At 36.2% G+C, this 13563-nt stretch overlaps 1 protein-coding gene across 1 annotated transcript in view; it reads right to left on the reverse strand.

Moving 5' to 3' along the window:
- Positions 1-1028: 1028 nt before the first annotated feature.
- Positions 1029-13563, reverse strand: part of SYNPO2 (synaptopodin 2) — a 110363-nt gene continuing 97828 nt past the window's right edge. Inside the window, 1 exon segment of the mRNA XM_032223542.1 lies at positions 1029-2618. Within this exon segment, the coding sequence (XP_032079433.1) occupies positions 2046-2618 (573 nt within the window). The 3' untranslated portion in view covers positions 1029-2045.

Consider the following 13563-nt stretch of genomic DNA (forward strand, 5'->3'; position numbering starts at 1 on the left):
TATGTTGTTAAGTTAGAAATTTGTTAAGTGAGCTTTGACCCATTTTATGACTTTCCTTGTCACATTTGTTAAGTGAATTGCTGCAGTTGTTAAATTATTAACATTGTTGTTAAGTAAATCTGGTTTCCCATTGACTTTGCTTGTCAGAAAGTCACAAAAGGGATTCACATGACTTCAGGACAGTGCAATCATCATAAATAGGAGTCAGTTGCCAAGCATCTGAATGTAACTCTTGTGATCATGGGGATGCTACAATGGTCATGTGAGAAATGATCAGTGCCGTCGTAGTGAATGGTCACTAAATGACCTGTTGTAAGTCGATGACTTTAAAAAAAATCATTTCTCTCTCTCTTATTTAGGAAATAGTGAATATATTAGAATCTTTTTTGTTAACCTTTGAAAATCTCTTCATATTTTATTTGCTCTTGAAATGTCTAATTAGATTTTTTAGAAAGAAATTAAAAACAGCATAGCTAAAGTCTAAAACAAAGAAGCAAATGAAATGGATTTAAATTTCTAGGGATTGTAGTATATTGTACTGCAGTCAGAGTGCAATCAGTAATAATATATTCCAAGGCAGGGATAAAATAACTGTGATCCTACAGCAGTTGATGATTTATAATTCACAGCATCTAGCGTGACCAGTGTGAGAGAAGCTGGAATCGCTCTCTGGAATTTACAAGTTGTCCACTTATATTTATATAATACACATGTGTTAGACTAGGAGGGACATGATAGCAGTATTCCAGTATTTTAGAGACTGCCACAAAGAGGAGGGAGTTAATTTATTTTCCAAACCCCAGAGGGCAAGTCAAGAAATCATGGATGGAAGCTAATCAAGGAAAGCAGCAATGTGGAATTAAGAAGAAGTTTCATAACAGTGAGGACAATTCACCTGACAGTTTGCCTTCAGAAGTTATAGGTGCTTCATCACTGGAGGTTTTTAAGAAAAGACCGGACAGCCACCTATCTGAAATGGTATAGGATCTCCTGCTTGAGAAGGGGGGTGGATTAGAAGACCTCCAAAGTCCCTTCCAGCTCTATTCTGATTTTGATTTACGCATGCTCCAAAGACTGATTTACATCACAAACTGAGTTACGGAAATATAGTGTCTTTCCATTTCTTGTCATCTGCTATATGCATTTCTAATTGCACTTTTGTTGCTATATCTCTAGTCATAAAATGATTTTCTGACGCTGAGGACATTTGTGCTGGTGTGTTTCCCCAAGCTGGCAATATAAGCAAAAACAACTTGGAATGAATGAGCATAACATGAGTTTGTAGATGCCTCAAGAAGGTAAGATTGTCTATTCGGATGACAGCTTCTTTCCAGAAACTCAGCAAGAAGACTTTCCCTTCCACTGCTATGTAAGGTTTTTAACCAGAAATGCTAAGAATTGATCTAGGACCTTCTGAAAGCAAAATCTGTGTTCATCCACTGAAGTGTGTTTCTTGAGCTAGAAAACTTTGAAGTATCAGCCTAATGAAACTTTAGGCCCTATTACAGTATGTTTCCCTATTTGCATAGCCAATAACAAAGACCAAAACACAACATATCACAACATAGCCAGTGGTACAAATAGACACTTAGTTAACCATAAGTAGGTTGGCATAAGAAACAAAAGGAAATAACTGTTTTCATGTCCTCTAAGATTACATTTTTATCATGATTAATTGGATAACTCACAGGTGTTGATATTGCACAATTATAACTTTCCCAGTTTAAAATTTCACACATGGAAGTACATTAAAACACCATGTTGTGATTTGCTTTTATATAAACTAGATTTCATCCCACTGTATGTCTATTATGCATGTTTCTCTCAAGGACACACACACATACACACACACACACACACACACACACACACACGGCAAAGAAAATCTGGGATCAACGTCTTTTATAATACTGACAAATCATTAGCACTGGGTCCCATTCTAGATAAATCTTGATTTTACCAGGCCAGAAAACACTTCTTCTTCACACTTCTGATTCTCATTCTAGACCTTCAAGGAAGGAAACTACAGCAGACTCATTTGCTTTTCATGTTTGATGCCTCCATCCCTTTGGATGTGGATTATAATTGGAGTCAGACATTGATAGACAGTAATCAGACCTGGATTCCATGGAAATCATACCAGGATCAGTTTGGGCACGTTGGCTACAATATGCAGGCTGCAGACGGGAACCATAATGGCCAATGGAGCTAGGAGCAGACATTGAGATCTTGGCAGGTAATGTGGCCACTGAATAGCTCCTTCCAAGTGAAGCTAATTTAGCATGGACACTTGGAGCTGGATGCTCATAAGCCACCTTTCTCTTCCAGTCATCAGGTGGTGTAGATAATGTTTTCCTACGAGCCGCTGACATGACATTTGCAACAATAGATTCTTGAATGGTTTGGGGACCAAAAGCATCATCCACAAATCCAAGGGGAGACTTAGCTGCTGCTTCCCAAGGGGTCAGCCTCTTCCCAGGCTTGTCAACTGCTGCTGGTGCTTTGGTAATATAACCAGGAGTGGATTGGAACATCACAGGAGGAACTGGGGACATGGATCTGGAAGAAGTGGAAGGTAGCCATCCGGGAACTGATACAGATCGTTCATGGCCCCTTTCCTAGAAACAGTAAAGTCTTAGTGTTATTACATTCTTGAATATCAGTGACAAAAGATTCCAAAAGTAGAGCAAATATATGTATTTAATCTATTTAACTGAAGTAGTAAGATTGATTTTTTTACCTAAGTAGCTTTTCAGTGTTATAAAAATTAAGCATTCTGAAAAACATTTTTAAAAGCTGGTGTATTTTTGTTGAAAAATTTATTCAAAGGAAAATATAATTTCATATTTTTTTTCTTTTTTAATGAAACTATCTCCAGAACCTGTAATCAGCTATTATTAATAAATTCAAGAAAGCATTAAAATAAAAAAATCCAAATAGCCATGTCAACAACTAGTGGATTTTGGGAGATAGCCTAAGGTTTTATACTATTTGATCCATGGCAGTGTCACATTCAGTCAGGAAACAGATGAAGAGCAGAGTTGCACTGACAGCAGTATATTCTAACATTAGAATGGCATATTCTACTACGATATACCCATATATGCAAATAAATCAATCTTGGATGTTTTCTGTTGTTTGCTTTTTGTTTTGTTTCTTATGCTAGTCTTTGTAATCAAGATGAATGAATAAATTAGTGTAACAAACTACAAAGTTGTCACTGGTTCTTTGACCTTTTTTGCTACTATGGAACAAAGAAAATACTGGAAGGAAAAATCATTGCTTGAAATATCAAGCTATGAAAACCTAAAAATAAATTGTAAGCACTATCTGCAATTTAACATTCTAATTTAACATTGCACAAGCATTACTGTTCTGGCGCAACATTGCCAACAGATTATAACCCAAGGTCATCATGTCAAGAGATGGATCATGTTATATTTTTGTTGCACTGTTGCATCAACTGAAACCCACAATTGTTAACCAGACTGCTTTAAATTCATTGTTAAGTAATGTCCCACATTTGCTTGGGTGGCTTTACAATTTCTTGATATAAAGGTAATATTAAGAAAATGGCAGATGTTGTGTTGTAATCATCAATAAAGTCTACAGTATTATGTCAGTTACAGTTTATGAGATCTTAAAACAAAATGTGTAACTTGTTAATCCGGTTTGTAATTGGAAGCACTAAGAATGCTAAGTAGAGCAGTGGAAGGTTAAAAAAGAATATCAATATTTTCCTAGGTATTTCCTGCTTCTGATGATCATTTTCTAATATATTATTTCTAAATAAAATTTGCATCCAACTTGCCTTTTCTGCTTGTCTCAGTGCCTTGAAAAATCTGCTCTAATGTTCTTTACTTCTACACTGTTATATAAGCAGCCCTGAAATGGAAGCACTTGCTCCTGGCTTATTAATGTACCCCGGCTTCAGAAAACCTGCAAGCAATTCTCATTCTGGTCTGATGTCCCATACCAAGATTTGCATCTTCATTGCTGATCTAGTTTTTAATAACTGTAGAAAATTCTCTTGGCAGGGAATGCATACTTGAAAGAAAGAATTGTCTTATAAATAATGGCAACATTTCTTGTAAATCAGGTTATTGGAATGAGATCTCAGCAAAGGATCAAAAGGATAAACAAAGGTCTAGCACCAGAATAGTCACATTTTCATGGCGGTATCTACCTGAACCAAAAATAGTAGCATGTTTTGCAAAAAATAGGTGCATGGCTTTCTTCATCCTGTTCAAACTGATTATAAAAGGCAAAGTAGGCAAAAATAGGCAATCTTATGAATTCTTAGAAATATTAAAATAAATAAGGGAGCAAATGCTAATACATTACAATTAAGATAACTTGCTTTCACAGCTTTGTTTAGTCTATAGTTGTAAAGGAGAATAGTGGCCATACTTTAGTAGTTTTCTACGAGACAATTTTGGATTTCTCAATGCTGCTTCTCCATGGTTAAAAATGGTTCCCTTAAAACAATAATGCTACACCAAGTACAAACCCAATAGCTGTTTTAAAATAAAATGAAAAAGAATTATCTATTTCAACCCATTTTTTATTATTCAGATTTTTTTCTGTGATCTATAGTTAAGGCTAAGCCTTGGGTTTGATAGAATTTAAAAAAATGTGCGTAATTAATGGGAGTAAACATTTAGACATACTGAAAGGAGGAGATAGAAAATGGAAACACAAAACCTGAAACTTATACATGTAAACCCAACATGGATTAACACTAGAATTATATTGAATTATGCCATTACTAATTTAAAAGACCACAAGCTTCCTGCTTGTAATAAATGAATTTCATAATAGTTCAGTATTACTCACTTGAATTCCATTGTTTAAAAACAAGTAACAGTCTAGGTTGTACAATAAGATATTCAGCATTGCCACCCTCTGGAATAATATCCCACAAGACTGAATTACGTAGGACAAGATGCTAACGAATTTTTTTGCAAATGGTTGCAGTTATTGAGACTATTATTTTTGGTCAGAAATTAATTGGCAGATTATGTCAATTAATATATACATTAAGGCTGGCATAATTCTTTCCCTATTAGTTTTTAAAAGAATCTTCTGCAATGATGGTTTACAAGACACACGGCCATACACTGAAAGAGTAGAGTTAATCTCATATTTCTTAGAATTACATAATTTTTAATGACTGCATAAAACAGTCTAGAAACATTTCATAGAAAAATGATCTTGCAGTATTCTTGCCAGCACCATTGTCTGATATCCTGGCATTCTAACGTTTTTAGAATATACTGGAAGATTCTTCTTTGAAAAGCCCCAACAGCTGAGCATCTCTGTAATTCAGAAAGCTCATTAGGGTAAGGGAATGGATACTGCATGGAAGAAATTCTCTTTGAGGGCCATCTTTCTCTTTCAAAGTTGTGCTCTTCTCTGCGCCTGCAAAGAGACTCCTTTGGCTGCAAAGAGACCTTGCAAGCAACCACTGCCGTATTTGCAAGACCTGATGGAGAAAGGTCCACACAGTATGCACATATAGCCTACCAGATAGAAAGAGCTACATTTCTCCCACATTTTATTGTGCCGCCTAGGAATTACAGTGATTTAAATCTAAAACACCTGTAGAAATGCACCTATCATAGGGAATAAAATAAATACTACTGTGCAAAAATATTTCTAACATTTTGCACACCTCAATCTATAACTCATCTATTCAGAACAATGGAATTTCTTTTTAAAATGTTTGCCTATACCTGTGATGGCGAACCTATGGCATGTGTGCCACAGGTGGCACATGGAGCCATTTGTTAGGGTACGCGAGGCATTGCCCTGTCAGCTCCAGCGCATATGCACACACTGGCCAGCTGACTTTGGCCTTCTTTTTCAGCCATTTTTTGTCGGGAATGAACTTTCGGTTTGCCCATAGAGCCGTTTTTCGTACTTGGGAAGCTTCAGGGAAGCCTCCTGAAGGCTCAGGAGGGCCTCCGTGAGGCTGAGGGAGGCTGTTTTCGGCCTCACCAGGCTCCTAGAAAGCCTCTGGAGCCTGGGGAGGGCAAAAAATGGGTCCATCGCATGCCAAAAGCATGCATGACCTAACCTAACCCGCACACAACCCCCTTTTGGCACACAATGGGAAAAAGGTTAGCCATCACTGGCCTATACCATTTTTAAAAAAGGGACACAGTGGCTCAGTGGCTAAGACGCTGAGCTTGTTGATCAGAAAGATCAGCAGTTCAGCAGTTCGAATCCCTAGCGCTGCATAATAGAGTGAGCTCCCATCAATTGTCCCAGCTTCTGCCAACCTAGCAGTTTGAAAGCATGTAAAAATGCAAGTAGAAAAATAGGGACTACCTTGGTGGGAGGGTAACAATGCTCTGTGCGCCTTCGGCCATATGGCCATGGAGACATCTTTGGACAGCGCTGGTTCTTCGGCTTTGAACTGGAGATGAGCTCTCCCCCCCCCCACAGAGTCGAGAACGACTAGCACATATGTGCAAGGGGAACCTTTACCTTTACCTTATACCATTTAAAACCAGAATATGTTGTAAAGGTAAACTAATTTGAATTCCCCTAACCAAAACCATAAAAAACGATCATTAAAATATATATTTATTACATAACTTAATACTTAGTAAGTAATGAGCTTCTTTGGTAACATAGCTGAATGTATCTGATCCATTTAACAAATTAATGTTTACCTTTGCTTTATTTCAATTTTTCTTCCCACTGATTATCTATCTTCAAAAGTCTCTTCTAAAAATTATGAAACTGGATAGATGATTGAGAGAATTTTTATATATTAAATAACTAATGTAGCTTCTTCTATCCAGCCATCTTCCCTCCCGTTATTCCTATTTGAATTTGATTCCTAATAAAGCAATAGCACTTATATACCGCTTTACAGCCATCTCCAAGTGGTTTACAGAGTCAGCATATTTCCCTCAACAGTCTAGACCTTCATTTTACCCACGTCGGAAGGATGGCAGGCTGAGTCAACCTTGAGCCTGGTGAGATACGAACTGCCAAATTGCAGTCAGACCACAATCAGAAGTAGCCTGGAGTACTGCATTCTAACCACTGCACCACCATTAATGTGACACATTAGATCAATTTTACCTTTTTTCCCTGTTGCAATTCTAATCTAGATTAACATTCTCTTTATCTTCACATTAACACATAACTTTTCTCGATATAAATAAAATAAATGTCACTTCAATCTTCTTTTGCTTCACTCTACTTTATAAATCACATGTAAATCTCCTTTCAAAGATTTTTTTTGAGCAAACAAGTCTATTCACACATTTACCTTTGGAATTTCAATTAGAATGTTTTTCTCTTTTCCTTCTTTCATTTCTGGTGAAAAACATCTATATCTGGTGATCTCCAGATGTTTTAGTCAACATCACCGTAAATTGTTCCCCTTGGTTGGGATTAATGAGAACTGAAGTCTTAAATATCTGTCCCTGCTTCTAGGCAAGTATTTTGGATACAGCAATCTTTTCTTATTACCACTACTATTTGTGGTAATAGTAGCCTTGAATTTACTTACAAGTATTAGGGAATTTGGTGACATTGTTCTGAATTATGGGTATAGATATCTCATGACTGTTTATATCTTCCCAAAAGAAAAAATATATTAGGATTTCTGTAGTTTAGGTAATCCTTAAGGGATTGGAAAAGTATGAAAGACTATGAGGGCACCAAAAAATACCCACTGAATCCTATTGGTCTAATTTCTCTGTTAATTACCGTTGTCCTTTTACAATGAGAGGATTATTTTGAAAAAGTGCAGCATGAATATATTCTAATTGTATCATCCAAATAAATGTGTTATAGAACAGGAGTTCCCAACCCTTGGGCCATGGACCGGTTGGGAACTAGACCGTATAAGCCAGGGAGCATGTGAAGCGTCATTGTACACACACAGGATCTAGGTTGCATGTACAATACCATCCCCCGCTACTGCCGCCACCTGTCCATGGAGTCAGAAAGGTCACCTGTTTCTTAGCCAAGGGAACAAGAATTGTCCAAAGACCATGGTTGTGTGGTCAGCATGACTATGCACCAGGGTGCATGGAATGTTGTTACCTTCCCACCAAAGTGATACCTATTTATGTACTCTCATTTGCATGCTTTCAAATTGCTAGGTGGGCAGGAACTGGGATAAGTAATGGGAGCTCACTCCATTATACTGCAGTCAGGTCTCAAACCTGGGCTGTCAACTTTCCCAGCTGACAAGCTCAGTGGTTAGCGATTGCTTCCCTTCCTATGCTATATACTATAGAACAGTAGAGTAGTTTAAAAAAAGACAATGATATTTTTCTAACATAGAGGCACTTTCTGAGTTCACTGTCACTGAATTCAGGAGCATTTTCTTACTTTTTGTATTGTCAAGAAAAAAATCTTGCTCTAAACCCAAAGGTGTTCTTTCCAAAGGCAACTAGACTTGGTTTTTTCCTTGAAAATGTTTCATAAGCTTCTCGTATAAGAAGCTTCTTCAGTTCAGTTCTTTCCTCCTTCCTTAGTGAGAACCTATATAAAGCACTTATTTTGCAAGTTCATATTTGTTAGAGACTGCAATATGGAATGTTGGGGCTGCAAGAATTTGATGAGGGTGGCTATCTGGTATGTGTGTATGCTTAAGTGTTAATTATTAATTTCCTCCAAAATCACTTTCCATAGGCCATTCTGCCAATTGGATCTTTTTGTGTAATGAAATTGGGAAATAGGAAAGAGAGGCACCTGAAGGAGCTATAGTAGGAAAACACCTAGTGGTGAAATTCATTTTTTTTTTACTACCGGCTCTATGGGTGTGGCTTGGTGGGTGTGGCAGGGGAAGGATACTTCAAAATCTCCATTTCCACCCCATTCTGGCGCCAACCAGAGGTGGTATTTGCTGGTTCTCCAAACTACTCAAAATTTCCGCTATCAGTTCCCCAGAACCTGTTAGAACCTTCTGAATGTCACTCCTGAAAACACCCATTGCTATGTGACTATAAATGTCCTTTGTGTCAGAATACTATCCAACTCCGATTTCACATGTTGTCCTTATGTCATACTAGCTTTATACAAGAGTAGGATAAATATATATTTTTCTGCATTTAACATTTGATAATCATGATTTGGAGCATGAAAATTATGTGGAGAATACTTTTGACAGAGCAACAGTGGCAAAATTCCACAAAGTTTAATAATTTCCACAACTCTCCAAAGTTTTGTGTTCCTTATCTTATTTGCTGGTTTCTCAATTTGTTCCTTTTCTAGTGAAATTAATACAAAGTTGTCCCAAAATGTGAAAATGTGGGCACTTCAAAAATAAAACAAAGCATGGCAATTCCTTGACAATTCAGATTGGTTCGAGACTATTCTACAAAACCTTAAATCATGATTTCTATTTTTCCTTGATAGTTCTGTGCCTTTAAATAAGAATGCCAGTTAGTTATTGGAGTTGTGGTTAAGAGTGATAGTAATTGGTTTATTTAAACAGTAGGAACAGGTACTATTCATTGAAGTCACTCACACTTACTCAGCAGCTGGCCATGGCTTTCAGTCATTCCTATCCCTAGGCCATATTTGACCAAGAGGCGAGAAGCACTGTATTCTGTTACCAATCCCCTTTGGGAACCATTCCCTGTGAAGTAAAATATGAAAAGCATTCTAAAGCTCTCGCTAACTCAGGAAGGGAACATGCCTTCCCAGGTCCATAGCAATATATAGGGGGCCATAGTTACTCTTTAAAAGTAAACTTTGAAGTGACACATTATACAAATCCCCAATGTCGTCTTAAATAAATATTGGGGATGGTTATTTTGAAAAGAGCATTTAATAATTGTAAGTTTAATATTCTTCTTTAGGAAAAACCTGGAGAGAGATTACTATAAAAGACACCTTTATATAGAAGCAATCTTTGATTCAAACAATTACGTTCAACAAGTTAAAACAAAATTTATTTTTCAGACTTCTTTTGTGGGCAAATCATGCCATGTTATGAATGCTATGAATGGAGTCGTGTCAGAATTGTAATTCTCAATAACTTGGTCAGTCAATGGGCAGTGGAGGATGGGAGCCAGGATAAAAAAAATCAAGACAGTGGTCATAACCCTTTTGTATATTTCTTCATATCACACACAAGAAAGGAGTGGAGCTTTGGTTATAAGATCATGACTGCTGTTTTCACTTTTTTGGGTTTAGTCACACTTTCAGGCCTCAAGGCATTCATTAATCTACTTCAGAAAGCATAGATTTCAATAAAAAGCAATTCATGCTAACACATTACACCTTTCTTAAATGAATAAATAAGATCAGACCCGTGTGTCTGCATTAAAATTTCTATATGCATATTCACAGAATCTCACCCTATTAGTTTCAATTCCTAATCCAATTTTGACAGATATGATAAGAGCCATTCACCATACTCAAAGCTGAGGAATTCTTTAGGGAAGAGCTTGAGAAGACGAACAGAAATATGAAATTATAGAATAATAAAAAATACATAGAAGCAGAATAACCACCCTTGGGAGCATAAGCCCCTGAAACAGAATGACATTATAGGTCAGCAAGACTGGGAAAATATTCTGATTAATTCCTTGGTCCAGCATTTGGCAGAAAGACACAAGACTATAATGTTACTCCAAGAACCAAGTTGCTAGTGGTAATATAGTTAAGGGCCAATTTATTCAGATTCAAGAATATGAATTCAGTGAAGTTATTGATCTACTTTAATGCAGTATTCTGACTTATTTTAGGGAAGGAAGTAAATAAGGAAGAAAGGAAAGCTACTATTTTAAAATTGTAGATGAATATTTGAGAAATGAAAGAAAAAGAAAAAGAAAGAAGAAAGGAACAATTTTAATGTTAGAGAAAAATACAGCAAGTTGCAATTGGAAAATGAACAGAAAGATCTCAAGAGGATTAAAATATTGGTACCTTATAATCTTAGTTTGTGTTGAAAAGAATCCTCTGTATACATTTCTGTGCAGAATATGTTGAGTCATTAAAAAAAATAAGCAATCACCCTTGACTTCCAATATTGGCTAATTCAGATAAAATAATTTATCTAAAACCAACTAGCACTTGGAACACCAGACATAGGTCCTGTGGTAATTAAGATACTTGATCAATATATTTAAGGCCAAGGTGCTAGTCTAGCAGTTTGTTTATGTAATATAGATAAAAATATGTATTGTCAAGGAATGCTTGATCTGCATATATAAAATCTTGAATCTCTTCAAAACACATAAGGCACATTTCACAACTTTTTCCTTTTTAAATTTCATCTTCAACATGCCCAAATCTTCAACCTCACAAAGACAAAAAACGCCATCTATACCATAGAGGAAATGCTGTTCTCACGTGTCTTGTGTCCATAATTTCACAGTCTCCAGCAATCTGTTCATATAACATATTCTATGGCTGTTAAGTCCTCGGACTTACGTTTGACAGCCCTGCAATGCAATTTGCATTGTTAATTGCAACTTAACAATGGCTTCTCTTATATTTTTCTTTTTAACCATGATGTCATGCCACAATGGTGGAAATAGAAACCAGGAAACTATACTTTGGTTTATGTTTCTGTGTGTCAGGGCATACATTGTCTATAAAGACATTTTATTGGTAAAGCTGAGTAGGTGCATGTATATGATTCACAACCATTTATATTTTAGTAATATTGAATCAGAAGTTTCTGAAATTAATTTCATATCATTCTTTTAATGTTTGGACAAATTACTATCTCTCTTTCTTGGATTGCCCTAGCCAAGTGATTATTGTGAACAGAGTAACAGGCAGAGCACAAGTTCATTTCATTTTCAAACAAATCCAAGAAGTCAAGAATTTTCAGTAAATGACTGATAGCAGAGCTCCTTGGCATCTCCAATTAACAGGACAAAGTAGCAGTGTTGACAAAGATCTCAACCTGAACTTCAGAGTCAAAATAGACAACACTAATCTTGATGGGTACTGTGCAGGTCCCAAAGCAGACCTCAATACATTTTGCCCGTAAGTAGTAAGGGCTTTTACATAAAATGTTATTATTCAACTGTTTCACCATCGTTGCGACTAATCTTAAACTAAGAATATAATTCATACTATTTAGGTACAATTCTATAGACAATATTCTGAGGGTAAATTCCTCAGGCAATAGTAGGAATTACCTTGTAAAAGACATAGGACTATGCTATTGGTTTGTTGTACTAGTTTAAGTAATTATTAGCAGACAGATTCAGGGAAAGAAGGAGAAAAGTCCATCAATTAGTTACTTTTCATGAAAATAGGTTAAACTCATCTGAGTGCATTGATTTGTAAATATCCACTGAAGGATCAAAACATTATTGGACATAAAAATATTGTCCGTTTGTATCCACAGACTGAAATAAGTAGGTATAATCTTAGCAGAAGATGGCATGGTAACAGTGACTTGATCCTCCTGGTCCACCACATGTTAATTAAAAGCAGAGTGAAAATATAGTGAAAATATAGTGAAAAGAAATACAAGTGAAAGAAGCAAGATTAGAAAGTCCCAAGTGAAAACAAGAATGTGCCTAAGAGATCAGCAATGAGGTTAGGAGTCAAGCTATATCATATTTCAATCAGATTTTAGGCACATCACTACTCTGGTTGCAAAACTGATAGGTCCTTTCAGATTTTAGTCTCTCTGCTTTCACAACAATATATTGCACCATTTCCAAAGCTGTAGAAGCCAGCTTATCTTCTTGCTTCTTCAAGAGTTCTAATTGTTTTGTTTCCTAATGATACGTAATATGACAGTCAAAGGACTATGCTAATATTGAAGAGATCAACGTTATTTAAACAGGGAAACAGCCTAAGCTTCCTTCCCTAATGTCTTTCTTTTTCCAGAACTTGCTATAATCTTCCTTAAAAGATACTTATAGTTGCAAGCAGTGAGAGATCAGAGGTAATTCATGACAGTGTGTCATATTTAAGCTACCCTGAAGGCCCCATTCTGTTAAAGTATTACAACTTAACAAAATAAAAGCAACCTATCTGTGCTTAACATACACAAATTATCCTCTTATGGGGATAGGAATTATATGAAACACAGCCTTATTATCTGAGTGTCTCCATCAGGTTTAATGTTTGCATAGAAATATTCTCAAAATCATGTACTTCTGCTGGCCTGTTTATAATCTTAGTTGAGAATCAAGGAATTGCCGCTTTGATTTTACAATTTTGCACATTTAACTTTTGATTGTGGGAATATAAAAAGAAAGTTATACAGTCCCACTATCATAGATGCAGTACAAAAAGTTAACAGTAGGACTCACCCCATTATAATGAGGAGGCTTAACAGAATTTTCTAAGGATTCAGTTGCAGAATTGGGTCAAATCTGTGTTGTATACAAGCTGTATTCATGAGTGATAACATTACCATTTCCCAGAAATAATTGGGTGGCTATACCCAGGCTGTTAGATTAGCATATTTTCCTTCCCTAACAGTAAAACTTTGTGAAAACTTTGTTCTAATTGATAAAATGCAGGAACAGAATCCACTGAGTATGCATATGTGTATCAAAGCACTAATGCCTAACATGCTACTCACTTAATACTAGTACATGACTGTTA

Source organism: Thamnophis elegans, chromosome 9, assembly GCF_009769535.1.
Source record: "Thamnophis elegans isolate rThaEle1 chromosome 9, rThaEle1.pri, whole genome shotgun sequence".
Classification (NCBI taxonomy): Eukaryota; Metazoa; Chordata; class Lepidosauria; order Squamata; family Colubridae; genus Thamnophis; species Thamnophis elegans.